Here is a 20,079-nt window from a genome sequence, read left to right as displayed (position 1 = left end):
CTGCTGATTCCCAGATGGTCCTTTCTCCCCGAGCCCTCCACCCACTCCCATCGGCACTTCAAGAGAGGGAGGCTCTGGCCTCTGGAGACCCTTTAAGGTCTTCAGTTCTCCCTCCCGGTCGGCCGAGGGAACTGCCAGCGCCCGGACCGCACCCCTCCCCTCCAAGTTTTCACCTTCGTCCTAGTGTTTTCCTCTCCAAGGAAAGTCCCTCTCCGTATCTAGTCTTCATCCCTCCTGCTGCATGCCTAAATCCCCTTTCCTTCCTCGCTCCATGAGACAACCCGTTTTAAGATCATAAATGAAATCTTCCTCTCGCGTTTGCCGCCTCCTCTTGGCAGCGCCCCTCTCTACCTTCCCACTCATAAAACCTGTCCCAGCCTGAAGAAGTTCTCCGTCCCGCTCCCCACCCCCACTCCCTGCCCGGATCTCTGAGGACACCTGGATGCCGGCAGGGGCCGCCGACCACGACCCGGACCCAGCCACACCCGGCTCGCCCGCCCGCGGGGTGGGGACCCCCGCAGCCGGCGGAGCAGCCACGACGGGGTTAAAGTTCCGGGCTGGGGGAGGGGGAGGGGGCCGGGAGGGGCGGGTGCGGAGCCAATCGGCGGCCGCAGAGTCCCCGGGGCCGATAGCCGGGAGCGCTGTGCCGGGAGCCGGGAGCTGAGCGCGCCGGGCTGGGGCCGGGGCCCGAGTGGAGCGGAGCAGAGAGGGAGCGCGCCCGCCCCAGCCCCGAGTCCCGCCGCCTGCCCTCCCGCCGCATCGCGGGCTCAGCGGCCGCCGCCCCAGCCATGGAGCAAGACAACAGCCCGCGGAAGATCCAGTTCACCGTCCCGCTGCTGGAGCCGCACCTTGACCCCGAGGCGGCGGAGCAGGTGCGGAGCAGGGTGGGGTGGCCGGGGACTCGCCCAGCAAAGGACGAGGGACCCCTGGGCTGAGAAACCTTCTTCGTCTGCCCTTGGCAATGCGCCCCTGTGAGGGCGACCGCGCTCAGTTTGGGGGGCTTCTCTCCCCTCCCCCACCGCTGGAGCCACATCCCCCTGTCTATGCTAGGGCGAGCGCCTCCCCTCGAAGCCTGTCCCTGCAGAGGGTCGCTCTCTGCCTCCCCAGCCCTGGGGGAGGGGGCCTGCATGAGGACACGACCCCTCCCCCCCCCTTCGCCAGTCTTGCATCCCCCACCCAGTCAGCCCCCGCCAGAGTTTCTGAGCTCGGTGGGGGCGCCGAAGGGTACCGGCAGCCTTGCGGGAGGGGTTCGGGGAAAAGGTAGGTAATGGAGGGGAGCCTGGTGCTGTCAAAGGAGTTGAAAGAAGAGAAATAGCCCTCCGGGTTCCTCCCCTAACCAAAGGCCACCTTGCCTGACTCCAGAGAGTGAGAACAAGAAGGAGCTCAGGAAAACTGAAAGGGCTGGGGCTTTGGGGAAAGGGTGGTCGGGTCCACAGGCTGAGGGTCCCCTCTTCTGTAAGTCTGGACACGTGGGTCCCTATTCCCAACTCCTGCCCTTTGGAGCACAGGGAGTGGGGATGGCATGGAGAGATGGGCCCAGGGAAGCCAGAGGCAGGGGCTTTCTGGGGGCTGGGTGCAAGGAACCCCATGGGCAGGGGAGCAGTCCTGTGCTGGCCTTGGCTCAAGGGGTGGGAGTCCAAGGCCCTGGCCCAGCTCAGGGCCTGGTCTATTTTTAGCTCAGAGCCGCCTGGCAGAGGCGGCAGTGGATGAGAGTGTGTGAGCAAGTGTGTGTCTCAGGGAGAGTGAGCATTTGTGTGGAGACGGTGACCCCCCCATGATCACTACTACCGCCCGTTTACGAAATATTTGTTCTTTTGCTCATTGCTCCATCTTTTTTTGTGTTCTCTGTCCATTTCCCTGGACATCCCCGTTCCTAAGGAATATCCATTGGCCACAAGGTCAGTTCTCCATTTCCCCCAAATGGCTCCCAGGACCCTGGCTGGGCCTCCCCACCTGAAAAAACTCTGTAGCCTCTTGGGATGGGATGGAGAGAGTGTCCTCTGGGCTTGCTCCAGCTGTTTGGTGGAATAAGGTCAAGGTGTGAAGGGAAGGGTCGGGACACACACTCTCCCTGTGACTTCAGCTTCCCAAAGTGTGGGTAGGGGTGAGAACCTGCACCTGCCCCCCGCCCTGGCCTGGGGTAAGCCGCTTCTCCAGACCTGGAAGGGGTGACAGTAGGAGGGACTGTGGGGAGACCTCAGGCCTGGTGAGGATGAGGAGGGTGGAGAGCCTGAGCGTGGGGAGTGTTTCCCCAGAGTCAAGGGCAAGGCTGTTACACCTGGAGGCAGGGGGCTGGCTAAGATAACCTCAGACTCAAAAAAGGGCCCATGACTGTGGGCTGGTGGGGTTAAGGGTGAGGTGCCAAGAAGGACTGCCTTCCACCAGCATAGACAGGTCTCACAGCCTGACACCTGCATCTGTTTGGTGTTGGAGAAGGCAGGTGTCAGTGTGTGTTGGGAGGAGGAGGGGGTAGGCCAGCTTGTTCAGGGGTCGGGGAAACAGAGGAGGAGAAGACAGTGGTAAGGCGCCAGAGGGAAAAAAGAACTGGGACTTCCACCTGCTTTTCTCTAATATTCTGAAATTGGTGTCCACTAGACCTGAAATTCTACCTGCAGTCTAACTCGGCCCCTCTAGCTGGGTCACCCAAGTGTGTTACCCAATCCAGAAGCTCCAGGCGTGGCAGGAGCTCCTAATCCAGACTGGCATGGGATAGCAAAAGAGGTTAGAAGCTGTGAGTTATGGAGCACAGAATGGCAGCGGGTGGAGGGGTGCCCACAGCTACCAGGTCTTTGGCATGACTGGTTTGGCAGCAAATCAGAGGCAAAGGCACCAGGTGTCCTTGAACACTGGGATTGAAGATAGGTGCAAGAGAAAGAAGAGAGACCATCTATTTGCTACCTAGTAGTTCAGGTGCCTGGAAGGTGCTTTGGGAAGGCTGATTTGACTCCCTTCAACTATATGATATCGAAATTCTCAAAGACTCTTGAGTGCCTAGAAATCTTATCCAAGGCAAGGAAATGGGCTAAGGAAGGGGCCTGTCCAACATCGCAGAGCCCTGCTGCCCTCTCAAAGGCCCTTTCTGTCCTCCTTGTGGTCCCTTCTCAGCCTCCCACCTTCCACTAACATCCCCATCCTCTCCCTGTGTCTCTGACTCCTCCACAGCCAGCATCCCCCCTCCACCCACAGCAAGAAAGACATAAAGAGGAGTCCTCCCCAGGAAGGGATTCCCCTCACCCCACAGATGTGAAGCCCACATGCCAACCTGCTGGCGCCCAGCCCCTCTGCCTCAGGAACGGCCAGTCAGACTCACAGCAGATGTTTGTGTAGTGCCTATGTGTATGTGCATGTGCATGTGCATGCGCGCGTGTGTGTGCACACACACGTGCGCACGCACACACACACACACACAGAAGACTGGTACTGCCAGGGACCTTGAAAGGTCACCCCAAACAGATGTTGCTGGAATCTCCAGAGAAACAGTGACCTACCCCCACAATGCCCCCATTGGATGCATCCCATTTCTTTGGGGAGAGTCCCCCTCTCAGACTAACCTCTTGTGAGGGCTGAAATCCATTTCTGGGCATAGAGAAGGGCAGGCGTCTTACCCCACCCCCAATGGTAGTGAAGCTACATAATGGACACAGAAGATAGGAAGTTGATCCTTCAGTATCCTCACCCTACTGCCCTCAGCCCTGGATAATTTTAGCCCCTTTCCCAACCCCTTTAGACTTCCCTCCTCTCTCCTGCCCTGGAGGGAGCTACGGGGACTCCAGCCCCACGAGACCCCTCGCTTCTAAGCCTCTATACCCTCCAGAGAAAGGGAAAAAACCCACACGTCCCAGGAGTCCTTGGACTGACTTCAACAACAATCAACTTTATTGGCAGCATGGCAAAGGAACAGCAGCCACCCTGCCCGCAGTCTGCTTTTATATGTTAATTTCTTAGAACGGGACCCTGGAGCCCAGGATAAGATTTTTCAGGTAACTTTAGGCCCTGATTAGACTCCTGCCTATGGCTCCTGCTAGTATTTTATTTACCATGACAAGGATTTCCCCAGACCGCATTTCCTGACAAATTAGAAAGGCAGTGTACCCAAGGATAGGGAGGACTTTGGAGAATGAGCCAAGGCATGGGCGTTGGCCGGGAGAAGGCACCTTCATCCCTACCTTCCCTGTGCCATTCCCCCAGCCTGGGCGGGGACCACAGGGTGCTCTCCATTGATGCCAGGGCACTAAAGGTTAATGTCTGTCTGGGGCTGTGGGCTGGAACACTGAGGGAAGAGCCTTGGACCTCCAGGGTTATTTCTGACCATTGATCAGGATGAACGGAAGGACAGGCAGCCAGAGATCAATGCATGAGAGCAGATAAAGCTGCTAAGATGGATTATGAGGGAGATGCAAAAACAGAAAGGGGTTGGGGGTCTTTTGGGTCCCCAAGGGAGAGGGGTGGGCCCAAGAATGTGTAGGTTCAGTGTAATGTGGCATTTTTTGAGATGTATTAAGCCAGGAGCCTGGATTATGTTGCTGAGTGGTATTGGGTGGGGCTTCGATGCTTCCACGTGCACTTGACCTCTTCCCTCAGATTCGGAGGCGCCGCCCCACCCCTGCCACCCTCGTGCTGACCAGTGACCAGTCCTCCCCAGGTAACCCCAGGGATGGGTCGTTGAAGGGCATGGGTGCTGCTGCGGACAGCCAGGTCCAGTGAGAGCAGGCGGGCACTAGCGAGAACAAGTGCAGATCCAAGGATTCAGAGAGCTAGCTCCGCAGCCCCCCGGGGATCAGAGTCGGGAAAGTGGTGGCTGTATTAGCAGGAGCATTTCCTTTGCTTTGGCAAGATGGAGCAGTTCTGGGGAAGGGGAGGGAAAGCACCTGGCTCCTAAGCCCCCCAGGAATTGGGGTGGTCAACTGAGTGCTGGTTGCTGCGGCAACAGCTTTCCAGATTTCTCCAGCAACGGAGATGCTGCAGGCCCCCCACCCCCAGAGGCAGTGACAGCTGTGAGGGGGAGGGACCGCCTCCATCAGCCATCTTCCCGGCCCCCAGAGGGGAAGGGGAAGGTTAGACACAGCTCAGGGAGCAGCTGGCATTCCGGTCACCCATGTGCCCAGCAAGGTCTGGAGAGAGAACCAGGTGTTTGAGAATATCAGGGGAGCTTGCCAGGACAGTGGCAGAAAGGCGGTCGTGCTCATAAGTGAGCCTGGAGTTCAAAAGGCTGGAATCTCCAGCCTGCACCCAACTACCAAAAAGGGTTGTTGTACCTCCCTGCCCAGGGGAAACTTGCTCTCCTTTATCCCGTCTTCCCTCCCGCGCAGGATTCAGTTCCTGAATGCTGCGCAGGGTAGGGGGACAATGGTTGGGAGGAGATGGAGGGAAAGAGCCAAAGGACCATGGATTCTACTTCAGGAACCTCCAGGTCCAAGGCAAGGATGTAGACACAGACTGACCACAGAGTCAAGAACAGGACTCCGCGCAGGGAAGAAAGCAGGGCAGGAGGGAGCCAAAGGGAGCGGGCCTGGGGCAGCCATCAGGGCCAGCTTCCTAGGGCAGATGTGAGGGACAGATCGGAAAGCTGGTGACTGCTGAGGCTTCTCCCCTTGGGAAGTCAGCTCCATAGGGACCCCTCGGTTTTCAGTCCTCTTCACATTATCCTTTCCCTGTTCCCCTCAGAGATAGATGAAGACCGGATCCCCAACCCGCTTCTCAAGGTGAGCCGGTCCCTCTCGCTCAGCCCAGCCCAGAGAACCCAGAGTTTCTTCAGAGGATTATTCCTAAGACCACCCCCTCCCCAATCTGTAAGGCCTTTTGACTCCCTCTCCTCTGCCTCCAAGTGAATATGAGCGGACACACACATACACATACACACACCATATCCCCCATACCCAGTCTCCTTGCTCACCACTGTGTGGGGGAGGGGAGCACCCTGGGAAGCAGGATATTTCTCCCCTCACTTTCTGAAGACCATAGCTGACCCCCAATCTCCAATCCAAAAGCATGGCAAGGCACAGAAGGCAGGGGAGAAGGGCTGGCCCCCCCACCTATGCTCTGTGTCCTTCACAGTCCACGTTGGCCATGTCTCCACGACAACGGAAGAAGGTGACAAGGACCACACCCACAATGAAAGGTTAGGAAGACCCCCCCACCTTCCCATCCCTTTCTTCCCCTCTGTGCCTAAGACTGAGCAGTAGACCTAATGACCCCTTTTTGGAGGGAATCCTTGGGAAGTCCTTAAACCCGCCTTTATTATAATCGAATTGCTGCTAGACAGTCTGGGCTGGGTTCCAGCTCTGCCTCCGACTAGCTGGGAGGCCTGGGAGAACCTGCTTCACCCACTGAGCCCTGAGCACCACCTCACTATGGCAGCTAAAGAGACAATGAGTGCTCACCACACGGAAGGTTCTCAAGTATTTCTTGAATCTAAATGGAGTCTTTACTCTTTCCCCCCACGGGAGATCAAGTATCTCAGAGAGTTAGGAAGATCTATGGTTCCTGAAGGCCCTGCCCCTCCCCTCCCTTACTTTCGAAGGAAATGTGTTTTATTGTATACCTTTAGGCCCTCCCTGGTGCCCAGCAAATATCCCCTACCCCCACCCCATTCAGGTCTCAGAGGGTGGAAAAGTCACACAGGATCCACTGGCCCTTCCATGGGGCTGTGGAATAGGACAGTCCACAGAGGAGACTCTGAGCTATCACATCCCTCCCTTTCTCTGTGCCCCCAGAGCTCCAGATGATGGTTGAACATCACCTGGGGCAACAGCAGCAGGGAGAGGAACCCGAGGGAGCAGCTGAGAGCACAGGGGCCCAGGAGTCCTGCCCGCCTGGGATGAAAGACACAGAAGCGGAGTTAAGGCTGGGCTCGTCTGGGAGAGCACAAAGTACGTTCAGGCTGGGGAGGGACTGGCCCAGGAGGAGGCAGACCTTACCCATCATGGGGAGGGGTCTCATCATAGCCAGAAACTGCCCTGAGAATATGGATCCATTTCTATGGACCACACGTGTTTGCCTCTGTTCACGTTGCCTCACTGAATGATCCCAGCCCCTCCCTGCTTGGATGGAGTTGGGGGGTGGTGCTCCCTGCTGGGTGGTGCGAGCCCACCAACAAGGGACCCACACTCACAGGCTGGAAGCTGGGCTCTGTCATTCCACCAGCAGTTTTGTTTTGTTTGTTTGTTTGTTTTTCACTGCCCTCGGTCTGTAAAATGATAATGACAACGCCTCTGGCCTTGGGTTGTTTGTGGAAATGGAATGAGACCCGTTCTTAGCCCAGGAGCTGACACATACAAAGCTTGCAGTAAATGGAAGTGCTGTTAACACGTGTCTGCAGTCCCTTATCCCACGTGGATTCTAGAATCCAGAGTTCTTCCAGTTACCCGAAGGTGACATCATACATGTACTGTGTATTACATACTACCTAGCAGAGCACCCTGTAATCAAACACGGTAATAGTTCTGCAGTGAACTGAATGGTCTCACTAAATGACATCAATGAAGACCATCAGTAGTCCCATACAAAGTCAGGTTTAGCCAAATTGTACCCAAACTTGTTTTAACTTTCCTTTGTTTTGTTTTATTTTTTAAATTTCTGATGGCAAATAAAAAAAGAAAAATGGTCCTATAGTCATAGCTGTGATCAGAGAACACACCATGGGTCTTATCTGATTGCCCCCCCTCTCAAGGGTCACTGGAGTATCAGATGGGGTAAGAGGAGCAGCAACCTCTACCAAAATTCATGAATACTGCCTTTCCCTCCCACCGCCCATTTTCCCTCCTTAGAGCCTGCAGAACCCATCCCTAAAGCTCAGGAGAGGGGCAGTGAGAAACCCAGCAAAGAGGAACCCACAACCCATATACCACCATTGGATTCCCAGGGAGCCAACTCGGTAAGAGCCCAGGACTGGGCGCCCCCGTCTGCAGGAAAGCAGGCTGCGTAGATAACGGCAAGGATGAAGATCTGGAATCAGGAAAAGGGGGAATAAAGGACCAGCTTCAGTCACTGAAAAGCTCTTGTCTCAGGCAAGAAGATTTGGGGGTATTATGTATCCATGGACAAAGAGAAATGGGATTAAGCTACAGGACAAAGGAGTGAGGTTAGGCTCAGTACTAGGGTGTTTGGCTCCTAGAATGGGTGATGGAAGTCTGCCATCAGCTTTCTGAGAAAAAGTATTTGGAACCCAGAGGAAGAACCTCATGTCCAGGCTGTGTGAGCTGTAGTCCTGCCTGGAGTGGAGGCATTGATGAGAGAGCCTTGTGGGCTTTGATTTTTCCAGTTCCTCCCTCCCCTGCATGAAGCTGGACAAGTTGGGGGGACTGGTGTCAGACATTGGAGGTTAGATGCTTGACGATGGGCAGAGCAGCAAGGGTGGGGACAGTAGGCCCTCTGGTCTCTCACTCGCCCTCTCTTTCTGCCCCTCCCCCACAACAGGTCTGAGAGTGGAGGAGGTATCCTGCAATGGAGACTGCGGTTGGGAATGCATGGACACTGGATCAGTTTCTTACTCTTCACTTTTGGGAAAAATCTCTTGTTTTTAAAAAGTGATAAATTTGGTGTTAGGTCCTTGGCATTTTCCTTCTTTCCCGGCATGGAGAATCCTCTTTCCCTCCCTTCTTGTCCTGCCCTCTCTGCAGCCCCCTCTCCTGCCCAGCTCCTCTGGAAAAGAGGAAATAGAGAAGCTGGACGGGAGCCTTGGGGGAGGGGAGAGAATTCTCCCCTCAGCCCTGCCCCTACTTGCTGTGGCAAGAGAGATGGGGGGGGGGGCAGTCAGACAGGTGTAAGGACTAACTTCCAGGGCACCAAGAAGGAAGGAAAGGCTTGGGTTCTGGGTTCTCTTCCCTTAATTGAGGAAAAGATACCAGCCCCCTGCAGGATTGTCCCAAAGCTGAGACTTGGTTCTACAGCCCATCCAGCTGTGCCTGTGCTGTGGCCGCCGTCTGCTGGGCAAAAGGGGGAACTGTATCCTGGCCCTTGGCCCAAGGGAAAGGGGTTGTTGAGTTGTGTGGATGCCTCCTTGACTGCTCGCTCTCCAAGCCTCAGTGATTCCCGGCTTCAGGATGTGGTCCCTCCTCCAGAGATGAGGAGACCACCACCCCTATTCCAACCCGATAGCAAAGCTGGGTTGAGAACACAGTGGCTATTAATGACGAGGCCCTGGCTGGGAGCCTCTCTCTCCCTGGTCTAAGACACGGAGGGGCCAGGGCAAAAGACAAAAACCCAGAACAGGGAAAGAAACTTCCCTGGTCAGCCAGGCCTCTCATGCCCACTGCTTTTGATTTTTGCAGGTGGTGGAGTGGGGAGGGGAGAAGGAAAGGCAAGAATCGCCCTTCCTTACAGAAGCACTTTGGCAGCGAGAGTCTCAGGGGTCCCTACTATGTGCCCTCAGGAAAGACCTCACCTCTCCGGGGGGCCCAGCATCCCCACCCACATACACAATAGGGAGAACACCACACCAGGATTTTTTCGAGCTTCACAGAGACAGTATACATGAAGATGCTTCCATCCAGTGAACACGAAACACAACCAGGCCTGGTCTCCCTTCTTTATTGATCTCTGGCTATAGCAGGGTTCTGGGAGACCAAGGGCAGGGGTGAGTCACATGCGTCTCTGCCCCACTTGGGGTGGGGGAGGAGGGACAAGTGTCAAGGTGGTAGGTCTAAGAGACCATGGATATGGACTTCACAGGAACAGGGCCCACTGTACAAATGCATGGTTGGTATTTACAAGATAAGAGGAGGGCAGTCACCGGGACTTAGGCCTTTCCTGGGACAAGGCTGCTCAGAGAGTCTGAGAAGAAGGGACATAGGGCCTGGCAGGCTCTCTTCAGGAAGCACAACAGCAGCAGCCGCAAGTCCCTTCCATCTGCCTTCTACCCACCACTCCGAACTTGTCCCAGGGGAGGGGCCTTTTGGTGCCATCAGCAGTGGCTGGGCAGGTGCTGGAAGGGGGAGGGCAGGGAGTGACCCTCTGAGAACACTACAGGCTTCCTGGATAACATCTCACCCTCCCCGTGCACCCTTAGCCCCAACCCAGCTGGTCTCTCCTGCCTTTGCTCATAAAATGCATCCTGAAGGTGCTTTGCTGGGGAGACCTCAGAGCACTTTACAGACATTGGTCGGATGGGAGCCTCCCAGCCCGAGGGGAGAGGAAGGAGGCAAAGGGCTCAGGACAGCCAGGGTAGGTGACAGGCCCCAGAGGCCCAGACCAATCCCAAGTTCTTGTGGACCCCAGGAAGGCCTCCTCTCTTCCCCCAGTCCACATTTCAGAATGGGAGGGAAGGAAGATTGGGATGCGGAGAGGGTCTGGGGATGGTGCTGAAGCAGTGTAGGTCTGGGGTAAAGAGAACACCCCCTGCATTCCCAGGCCCTAGAAAGATCCCATGCCCTGAAGGAGCCCCTCCCCTCTCTACACACAGGGCTCTGAAAACCCCCAGCTTTCTATCCTATTCCAGCTCCTCCCAGGGGAGGAAAAGGGGGACCCAGACCTGCCAGCTAAGATCTGGGGGGGCTGAGGAAACCCCCTAAAATGTATTGCTTAGAAACTTGGAGGCAAAAAAGGATGGGGGAGGGCCCAGGGGCTGGCATCTCTGACCCTCCCCCCTGGGCCCTGGGAGGCCTCCAAGAAGCTCCCCTCTCCCAGCCAGCCAACTGGCTATAAGAGTGGGTTGGGGGGGAGTCCAGAGGCAGGGGAATGGGCACAGTGACCATTGGGAGCCTGAAGTTTCCCAGACTTGCTGCTGGGAAATTAAAGTGCGCCCCAATGGGTGTCAGGTGGGGAGGGGCCCTTCCCCCAACCCCACAATCTCTGGCATTCGGCCTTTGGGTGGGTTGTCTGTTCCTCAACCTCCATGCTCCCTTGGAGCAGATGGGGGAGCCGGTCCCGATGAATGGTGCTGATGACATCGAACACTTTGGACGCATTGAGGACCTGGGAAAGAGGGAGAGGCCTCAATGCTCCGATCTTTGCCTTATCTCCAGCCTGATTTACCTTCTCCAAGGCCCGCCAGACCCACCCCCCACCCCAGTCCCACACACAGTTGTGCCAACAATGCCTGCACAGGGTGCTCACCCAAGCATTTGAGCAGGGGGCTGCTCTCAAAGCCACACCCAACCGACCTCTCAGAGTCCTGCGCCCTGGCTGGGCCCTGTTCCCGAACCCTCACAAAGGTGCTGTAGCCTTGCTCAGGCCCTCCCTGTTCTGAGGAGCTACCTCCTTCCTGCAGGGACCGGATAGAAGGGGTGGAAAGATTTCCCTGCTTCCCACTCAGGCCCTGGCTCAAGTATGTGTTCACTTCCATTTTCCTCCCTCAGAAGAGCTAGGAAGAACCTTGCATCCACAGAACCCCAGACATGACCCTTCAGAGACTCCATGTTGGACACCCAGCTCTCTCTACTCCCTACAGACTCTCCAGACCCTCCCCCCTCCAGCACACAGGCTCACGTGGGCCAGCCCCAGGCTAGTCCAGATTCCCATTCTGGTTGTGTTCATCCTCAGCGGGGGAGGGCAGGGCCTCTTCCTCACAGGGGGACAGTTCATCAATGGACATCTGGTTGGTGACACCTGCAGGGGGGCATTTAGGAAGTTGGGACCCAGACAAGAAACATTTTTCCCCAAAATGCCAGGAGCATGTGGAGAAAAGTAAAGGATTCTCATGCATCCTCCTGCCTTCAAGATGAGCTGCATTCAACACATGACAACTTAGGGAGAGCCTCCCCAGCATTCTTTCCCAGCCTTGCTAAAATTCATAACCGTCAACTCACACCTAAAGAAAAGAGATTTCCCAGCCAAGGCCACCAAGTCACCCAGATCTACTGGGTGACTTTACAGACCACAGACCACAGACCACCATTTACAGACCACAACATGCATGGGGTCCTTTGGGCTGTGGAATATGGCTGTTCCTATCTTCTCTCCTGTCCCCCGTCTCCTGTCCCTGTCCCTAATCCAGGCCAATCAGCTTGACACTCTTTTCTATCATCTTTAGTCTGATCAGCTCCATTCTCAACTCTGGAAGTCAAAGGGTTGCTCCAGGGGTTTAAAGAAAGTAGACCTGCTCTGGCTCCATCAGCCACCCTCCCCACAAGGCCTCACCCTCACCCCACCTCAACCCCTGGGTCCAACAGCACCCACCACTTGCTGCCCGTTCCTTCCATTTCTGCTTGTTCTCCTGAATGTATTTGGTCCAGGTAGAGCGGAAGCTGACCACATCAGGGTTGGGGTCTCCTACTTCCACATCCAGAGAGGGTTGGCGCCACTGGAAACTAAAGCAGCCCCCCACCCCGACTCCAGAGGTGAGACCAGCCCACTCCAGAACTGCCTTCCATCCCTCAGCGGCAGGGATGGAAGACCAGGAGGAAGCTTAGGGAGACTTATCCTCCCCCTTTCCCACTGCTGGGTACCCCCAATTCCCTGCCCCTTTTCCTATAGCTTCACCCCTTCCTCTCCACACCTTCCCTACTACTAGAAGGAAAATAAAAACAACATTAGCAAAAGGGCAATAAAGACAGAGCAAACAAAAATGGCTGGAGGGGACCACAGGTGCAGGTCACAGCCTTCTGGCCCCACCCCCTCACCCCTTTGTGTGACAGGCAGCAGAGGGTCTCAAGTTTTGGGTAGCCAAGTTTCTCCACTCGCCTGCCATGGCTGTACCTCCTCCCTGCGATCAGTGCTCTCTGAGAGTCCCTCTTCCCTCCCCCCGAACCAGGAGAGACAGCTGCCCCAGCCACCCTCACCTGGGCTGGCTCTTAGACTTGGAGTCCTCATCCGCCAGGGGCTGGACGCTCTTCTCGGCCACATCAGTCAACACAGAGAAGGTTGGCTCCACGATGAAGTCGATGAAACCTGCAGTAAAGGGAGAACACAATGGAGAGTTCCCACACACACCCAGAGGGCTGGGCAGAGGCACCCGTGTGGCTGGAACGCCTGGCTGCGGGTAAGACAGGGTGACCCAGGCTGAGAAATTCCCAGAGGGGGAAGCCTTTGCAACGATGTCTTTGTGACCCCACTTTTGCACCCCCAGGCCTTCTACCCAGGACCCCAGGCCCCAGCACAAGCTTACTCCACAGGAAGACTGGTTTTAAGGGATGGCAACTTGGAGAGGCCTGGCCTCAGCCCAGAAAGCATCCTGTCCCCTTGCCAGGACTCTCCTCCCCACAGGAGAGGCCACTCACCAATCTGCGACTGTGCCACCAGAGTGGAAGTGCGATCACACAGCGGAGAAAAGGGCAGCCCCAGCTCTGCCTCTTTGTCACCCTGGGGAGAAGACAAGGTGGGAAAGCTGGAGGCTTTCCTCTGAGGCTTGCCTCAGACCACCCCCACTCTGGGGTGCAGCTGGGGGAGGTCAGGGGTTGTTGTGGGAGAAGAGGCATCTCGGTGCCTTTGACCTGGAAATGGACGATACGCAAATGCAATGCTACCACAGTTAAGCTTTTAGGAAAATGACCTCTGTTCCCAGGGCTTCGGGATCAGGTCAGAAGCTACAGGGAGCTGAATGAAGATCTGGAAGTGGAGTGGGAGCCCGGAGAACAAGGGGAAGGGGGGCAGGCATGGGTGAAGATGCCCCGCTACCTGACGGAAGAACTCCTCCATGAGGGCCTTGGTCCAGCGGCTGTGGACCGACCACTGCTTGGTTGGGTGGCTGATGTCGGCAGCATGGAGCAGCAGAGACAGGGCCTTGGACTTGTCAATCCTGGTCAGTGCAGGCAGCAAGGGAAGGGAGACTCATCTTTTTAGGAGAAGAAAAACTGGACCATTCCTAACTTCCCATCACAAGCCCTGGGATCCTTGCAGGGAATTTCAGCCACCCTCTGGGGCAACATGCACGCACACATGTGCAAACACACACACACACACACCTATAGAGGTGGAACCAGGCCAAGCGCTGAGAATCAAGGGGCACAGGTTCAAATCCCCACTGTACGTATCACACACTAGCTGTGTGACACAGAGCAAGTTATTTAAAATGTTCATATTGAACTTTCCTCAATCCTAACAGGAAATAGGAACAGAACCTGCCACGTAGCGTTGTTCTGAAAATTCAATGACACGCAACACAGCAGTATTTAGTAGAGTGTCTGGCCCACAGTGCTGACAGAAGATGTTATCTATAATCTCCATCATCCTCATCATCATCATAAGTATTGTCATTATTCCCCAACGGTGCCACACTGCATACTGTCCCCCAGAGACACTGGACATGAACACACACCCTGGGGATCCCCCCACACATAGTCTCCTCTCTCTTACACAGTTATATTCTCCCACCTATCTCTAAGCCACATTCAATGTCATCGAGGCATTTGCTCTGTGCTTTTTTCCTCTAACCTCACGTGACTCTCAGGCTAGCCCTACTGGTGTTGGAAGTGGCTTCGAGCTGTGGTGGGGAGGCCTCTCATTCTCACATGGCACAATAAGGAACCGAATCCAAAAACGTTGCAAGGTTTTCCCAACATTGCAGGGTCAGGCTATCCCATAGTGAAACCGCGCATTTCAGACCCCTGGCCCCATGTGCCCTCCCACAGTGCCCCAGATGCAAATCTGGGCCCGTGTGCCCACACGTCTCCCGCGCGCACACACACACATTGTGGAGATGGGCTCTGGCACCTGGAACCAGGAGAGTTTCTCCACCCAGGTAAAAGCGTGGCATACCAGCTACCCGCGTACGTGCGCCCGATTCTCACAGCCCCCACTCTGGCCATGACCCAGCCACATCCCCCCAGATGCCACCTCTCCAGCTGCTGCAAGGCTGTCTTCATGCACTTCACTTGCTGGAAATGGCAGGACATGTCGGTGGCCAACACCATCTCGATGACCAGGGCCCGGAGCTCTCTGGATGGACAGAACCAGACAGCAATCAGCCCCCACCACAGCGCTGATGGGCCGGAGGTCCAGCGCATGAGAAGAGAGGGTCAGGGGGAGTGGAGGGAGGTCTCTTCGGGAGGCCCACTCCGGCCTTCAGCTCACACAAACTCATCCTTGGTGAGGTTGATGAAGATGTTCATCTCGTCATCCTGCATCATTCGGAAGACAGAGCTGATGTGGTGATTCTCCAGCACTGAGCGGTCATTGTACAGGATGGCACACTCTGACCTGCAGAGCCAAGGGTCATCGCATCCAGCCCCCTGCAAGTGGGGGCTCTGGCAGCCTCCCCACCCCCGCAGGACCCCTCCTGCCCCTGCCACACTGGCACCCCTCACTTGGTCTGGATGTGGAAGCTGTTGGTAGTGCCTGTGTGCTCGTAGTCATGGATGGCTGCAGCAAAGATGATGGCTAAGACCTCGATCTCCGATAGGCAATGCTGGCAGAGAGAGGGGGGGGAAGAGAAGGGCTTCACCCTGCCCATCACTGCCCAAAGACCTCCACCCCAGGCTATAGGACTCAGCCCATCCCTTCTGCTCTTCAAGGCTAAGATGGCCAGGTTTTTCAGCTCCCAGAATGGTGAAATACGCCCCTTTACCCCAACCTGACACATTCCCACTATATCCCAGAACACGCCCCCAGCACTGCCCATGACATTACGGTCCACCCAGGAATTCTCTGGAGTAAGTAAAATTTGGCTCTGTAAAGACTCTGGAATACCAAAGGAGAGGAACCAAAGAGAGACAAAGGGAAATGGGAGGAGAGTCTAGACTTCCCAGACCTGCAGCCAGAAGACCCTAAATCACAGAATGATCTCTGGGCACCTACCACCATCCCAGTGCGGAGCAAGAAGCAATGGACTGTCTGGGTCACATCAGCTGCGTGGATCTGGTTGTGGTAAGGGTTCTTATACTTCCCATAGCCTGTCTCCAGGGCCTCCAGGAAACTCATCAAAAACACAGTGGGAATCTGAAGTGGGAGGGAGAAAATCGAGATACACGGGGTATGTGCAGGAAAGGCAGGCAGCCGAGGACTGATAATCAGCGATGCCACCTTTCTTTAGAAGGTAGAATGACGCGGGTAGAAAGCACCAGCTGCAGTCAGGTGGACCTGGGCTCACATCCTGGCTCCACCACCTGCTGGCTGTGTGACCTTGGGTTAAATCTTATGCCTCTGATACTTAATCTCAGGATGAAGATAACACCACCTCCTTGAATTTAATGAGGTAAGTACAAGGCACTTAGTAAGTGCTCTCTAAAGAGTAGCTATAATTATTTGCCTGGAGCTTTTTAAGAAAAGCAAACTTCCCTCCTTTCTTCCAATCACCCCCTCCCATCCCCAATCCAGTACCATAAAAAGGGGTTCAGAAGCAGGGGAAAGAGCAAGATGACTTAGAGAGGATCCTTCCAGGCAGACATGGGTCATCCCCTCCTCTAAGAAGGCTTTCCCTCTACCTACACCAACACACACAGAGAGACCACACCGAGGGACACCAAGAGCCAGAGCTCTGTCCAGCTCCTATCAGTTGTCTCTCTCTACCCCCTTGCAGTCTGCCTGCCTCTTTCAAAGGCTCAGGCTCCCAGAGGGCAGGGCTGGTGCCTGCACCAGTCCCTGGATCTCCTGAGGCTGTGAGGAGAGCAACATGCAAGACTTGGGGAAGCTTCTGTAGAGATGAGCAGTAGTGATGAGACACAGAAGATACACCACTGATCAGTCAGACCCTAACATCTCCCACCCCCACCTCGAAGGGCTATGCCCCAAATTCAGGGAATTTTAAAGGACTGTTTCCATGACAACTGCCCTTGCTTTGGCGTTGCCATGGTATCCCCGGAGGGAAGGGAAGGGAAGGGACACAGGGGAGGGGCTGGGTGCCCAAGACGGGAATGTGGAGCTTGAGAAGGGTGGCTCCAACAGGAATCCCTGCCATGAGTAAACACCAAAGCAAGAAGTGCTCCCCCCCCTCTAATTGCCTCAGAGCAGGGCGAACTGGGGCTGGGCCAAACCCAACCTGATGCTTTCACTCTCGGGGTCCTCCAAAACCAGTCCTTCCAGGTAAGGAAGCAGAGTTTAAGAGAAGCTGGTGTCTGGAGAATGTCTGAGAACCACTTTGAAGAAATATGAGCTGGAAAAGTCTTAGGAAAAGGTGTACGCTGCTGTTCTCTGTCCTGGAAAGGGCAGGACTGGAAAGATGATAATGAAGTGCAGGAGAGGCCTCAGGAAGGCACTGAGGGAAAAATCACAACTGAGCATCTCGGGAAAGTTCTGGAAACCTTCTCGGGAGTTGGTGTAAGACGAGGAGTCAAAGGTTGAGGAAAAGTTCACAGGCACCAACAGTCTATTATGATAAAGTAGAGGCTGAGGATGGCTTCATGATCTTCCAAAGCCCTCTGAGAAAGGGTCCTCCAACTGGACTCCCTTGACTTCCCCCATAGCCCCCTCAGAACAGATATGTTTTCCTCTACTCTAATATCTATGTCCACCCCCCATCTAAGTGCTGACCAAATATTCCCACTGAGACTCTTCAACCCCTTCACCCTCCACTTCCAAGTGTGGTTTTTCCACATGGAAGTGGTTTTTTCCAGTCCCTATTCCCAAAAGACACTCCCTCCTGGCATAGAATCTGGAGAGGACTTTAATCCCATATTCATGGCCAGCCAAGCTGAAGAGCAAATGGAGTTTGCCTCCCCTCATACGGTCCTATCCAGCCTTGCCAAGAGCCCATCCTCTCCATAAAACTCCTCAGACAGACACTAGGGAGGGGAAGGGGAAGAGTGACCAGTTTTATCCCTTCCTCCCCGCTCCCACCCCCCCATCCCAGAGAACAAGTGGAGAGATTCTAGTCCCAACGGCACAGGCTGACAGCATGTGAACTCTAGGCCTCGGGTGTCCACAGGCGGGAGGCAGGACAGCTGAAATCAGAAGGCGAACTTCGAGCCAGCCTGAAGAAGACAAGTTATGGGGAAGAAGCAAAGCAGGACAGAGCAGAATCCTAGGCTGGGGGATTACAGACCTAGAATCTTCTGGAAAGCAATAAATGAAGTCAGAAGCTGGGGGTGCACAAGTGACAGAAAGACTAGGCAGATGGGCACGGGGGAAACTTCCCTGACAGTGAGACTGAGTGAGGGAGCTTGTGGAACCTGCTTGCTGGCAATCTTGTAGAACAGGAGTGATGGGAGTGGAGAACCCTGCCCAGAAACAGGGGTAGGATGCTGCCCAACCTTAAAGCGGCTGATGAGGTTATGCCGAGTCAGTAACTCAAAAACAATGGTCCTCAGGGCGTGGTCATCTGCTGCCCGGTTCAAGGAAAAAACATCAAAGCACCAGAGGTCCAGGTTCTGTGGAGAAACAACAGACTAGGCAGTGAGACTCCCAAGGGGAGCTTCCCAGCAGCAGCAAGGGTTACAGTTAGACTTCAAGGGGGACTTCCCAGTGTTTACAGAGACCTGGGAAAAAGGAAAACAAAGAAATGCTGGCGTGGGCCTTTTCCGTCCCAGTGCAGGGGAGACAAAAAGACCGGAGTTTGCCTCTGGAGGGGGCAAAATGTTGTTTTGAGGAATAGGGGGATGACAGTTAAAAGGGAAGGCAAAAACCACCCCACAAAGAATCTGAAAGTCCCAGTGACCATTCCTTCCCCCAACCTTCTCCTCTTTCCCGAACACCCAGCACTCACCTTGAGACAGTTGAGAACCACAGTGGAATAGGTGGGGCTCACAGAGGTATATGTTCTCCGGAACATCCTAAGGGCAAACAACGAGAAGCAGCCCACAATGAAGGTCTGGGAAGTGGGGTCTGATCAGGTGGAGCTATGGGGATGAGCTCTGGGGGACGGGGGTGGGGGGAACACCATTGGGGCTCTGGTGGGATCCCAGAAGCCCCGAGTGTCTGGGAAAGGGGGAATGCAACTAGAGGCAGATGGAAGCTGAGCAAGGGCAAGCCTCACCGTTCCACGAAGATTCCAGCCTGCACCGCGTGCACGATGCTCCGGAACTTGGGCTTCTCCTCGGCGCGGCGGCCTTTGGCCCGGGCCTGCTGGGTGAAGGTCGAGGCCAGCCAGTCCCGCACCTCCGAAGGCACGGCATCTGACCGCAGCTCCTGCAGCTCATCCTCCGTGTCCAAGATTTGCCTGAGGTCCCAGAAGGGGAGTCACAGAAGAAACACAGCAGGTGCTTCCACAACCTAGGGACGCTGGGCCCAGCCACACCCCACAGCTCAGGAACACTCAGGCCAGGTCTCTCCCTTCTCTGACCTTCCCCTTCCTTTCTCTCACTACATGTTGGTGTTGTTGTTGTTTTTAATTTCTGTCTCTCTGATGCCTCCCATAATGAAACAGGCCACTATGTGAGGTATTGAGTGACCCAACAACTCTAGAAGCGCTCAGGCAGCAAAGGGAAGAGATGCCACCTGTCAGGGAGGCTGAGACGAGCAGCACTGTCCCACAGAAATAAAATGCAAGCCAAGTAGAAGTAATTCTAAATTGGTTAGGAGCCACATTAAAAAAGTAAAAACAGATGGGTGAAATTCATTTTAATGATAAGTTTTCTTTAACCAAATACACCCAAAATAGTATAATTTCAATGTGAAGTCAATACAAAATATAGAAAGAGATTTTACATTCCTTTCTCTCGGTTTTGAAATCCAGCGTGCGTGTCACCCACAAATCCACGTCTCAGTTCATCCTTGGGCTCAGCAGCCACATCCTTGGGCTCAGCAGTGGCTCCCATGCTGGGCCACAGAGGTCTCGAGGGATTCTCCACTGGCCAGAGGGTTAGGACTACCTGAGCCTTCTGGTCCCTTCCAGCTCTGAAACGGTCTTCTCTCCTTGACGCCTGTGTTTGTCTCTGTCTCTGCAACCCCCTATCTGTTCCTCTGCCCCTTTATCTCTGTGGTATTTCCATCTACAGCTCTTCCTCCCTGCTCTGGTCCTGTCGAGGGTCTCTATCTCCAGCCTTCTGTCTTATTCCCACCCACCCCCATCACTATGTCTGCCGGGTGTCTTACTGCAAGAGCAGGTCTCTCACCGTGTCTCATCTATATAGACGGCCTCCAGCAGAGAAGCTGTGTACTCCAAGTTTTTCTTCAGCTCTTCAATGTTTACCTCCCCATTCTCCAGCTGCTTCACCATGTAGCGCAACCTGTGGGAGTGGGCACAGACGGTCTGCTTAGGCATCCCTACCTGGTCACAAGAGCAGAACACCCTCGGATAAGGTGCCTCAGTCTTCCAGAGACAGGTATTCTCTC

At 55.0% G+C, this 20,079-nt stretch overlaps 2 protein-coding genes and 1 long non-coding RNA gene across 4 annotated transcripts in view; 2 read left to right on the top strand and 1 right to left on the bottom strand.

Moving 5' to 3' along the window:
- Nucleotides 1-595: 595 nt before the first annotated feature.
- PPP1R1A (protein phosphatase 1 regulatory inhibitor subunit 1A) lies at nt 596-8,547 on the top strand. Its single transcript, XM_059403332.1, has 7 exons — nt 596-872; nt 4,582-4,642; nt 5,665-5,702; nt 6,055-6,118; nt 6,714-6,869; nt 7,767-7,873; nt 8,416-8,547. Exons 1-7 carry the CDS (start codon nt 789-791, stop codon nt 8,419-8,421), a joined length of 516 nt encoding a protein of 171 aa, XP_059259315.1. The 5' UTR covers nt 596-788; the 3' UTR covers nt 8,422-8,547.
- A 69-nt stretch (nt 8,548-8,616) lies between these two features.
- Nucleotides 8,617-20,079, bottom strand: part of PDE1B (phosphodiesterase 1B) — a 28,737-nt gene continuing 17,274 nt past the window's right edge. For both annotated transcript variants that reach the window (XM_059403330.1, XM_059403331.1), the window contains 14 exons: nt 19,860-19,973; nt 18,782-18,964; nt 18,512-18,578; nt 18,060-18,176; nt 15,670-15,810; nt 15,180-15,280; nt 14,947-15,072; nt 14,710-14,811; nt 13,552-13,672; nt 13,155-13,236; nt 12,717-12,825; nt 12,115-12,245; nt 11,425-11,544; nt 8,617-10,911 (listed from right to left, as the gene is read on the bottom strand). In XM_059403330.1, coding sequence (XP_059259313.1) covers nt 11,441-11,544; nt 12,115-12,245; nt 12,717-12,825; nt 13,155-13,236; nt 13,552-13,672; nt 14,710-14,811; nt 14,947-15,072; nt 15,180-15,280; nt 15,670-15,810; nt 18,060-18,176; nt 18,512-18,578; nt 18,782-18,964; nt 19,860-19,973 — 1,498 coding nt within the window. In that variant the 3' untranslated portion in view covers nt 8,617-10,911; nt 11,425-11,440. The remainder of the gene's footprint in view (nt 10,912-11,424; nt 11,545-12,114; nt 12,246-12,716; nt 12,826-13,154; nt 13,237-13,551; nt 13,673-14,709; nt 14,812-14,946; nt 15,073-15,179; nt 15,281-15,669; nt 15,811-18,059; nt 18,177-18,511; nt 18,579-18,781; nt 18,965-19,859; nt 19,974-20,079) is intronic.
- Nucleotides 12,176-13,094, top strand: LOC132019761 (uncharacterized). Its single transcript, XR_009404847.1, has 3 exons — nt 12,176-12,275; nt 12,689-12,916; nt 13,004-13,094. It is a non-coding gene; the product is annotated as an uncharacterized LOC132019761 (long non-coding RNA).

The sequence above is a fragment of the Mustela nigripes genome, chromosome 6 (assembly GCF_022355385.1).
Source record: "Mustela nigripes isolate SB6536 chromosome 6, MUSNIG.SB6536, whole genome shotgun sequence".
Lineage (NCBI taxonomy): Eukaryota > Metazoa > Chordata > Mammalia > Carnivora > Mustelidae > Mustela > Mustela nigripes.
This window is presented reverse-complemented; position numbering and strand designations above follow the sequence as displayed.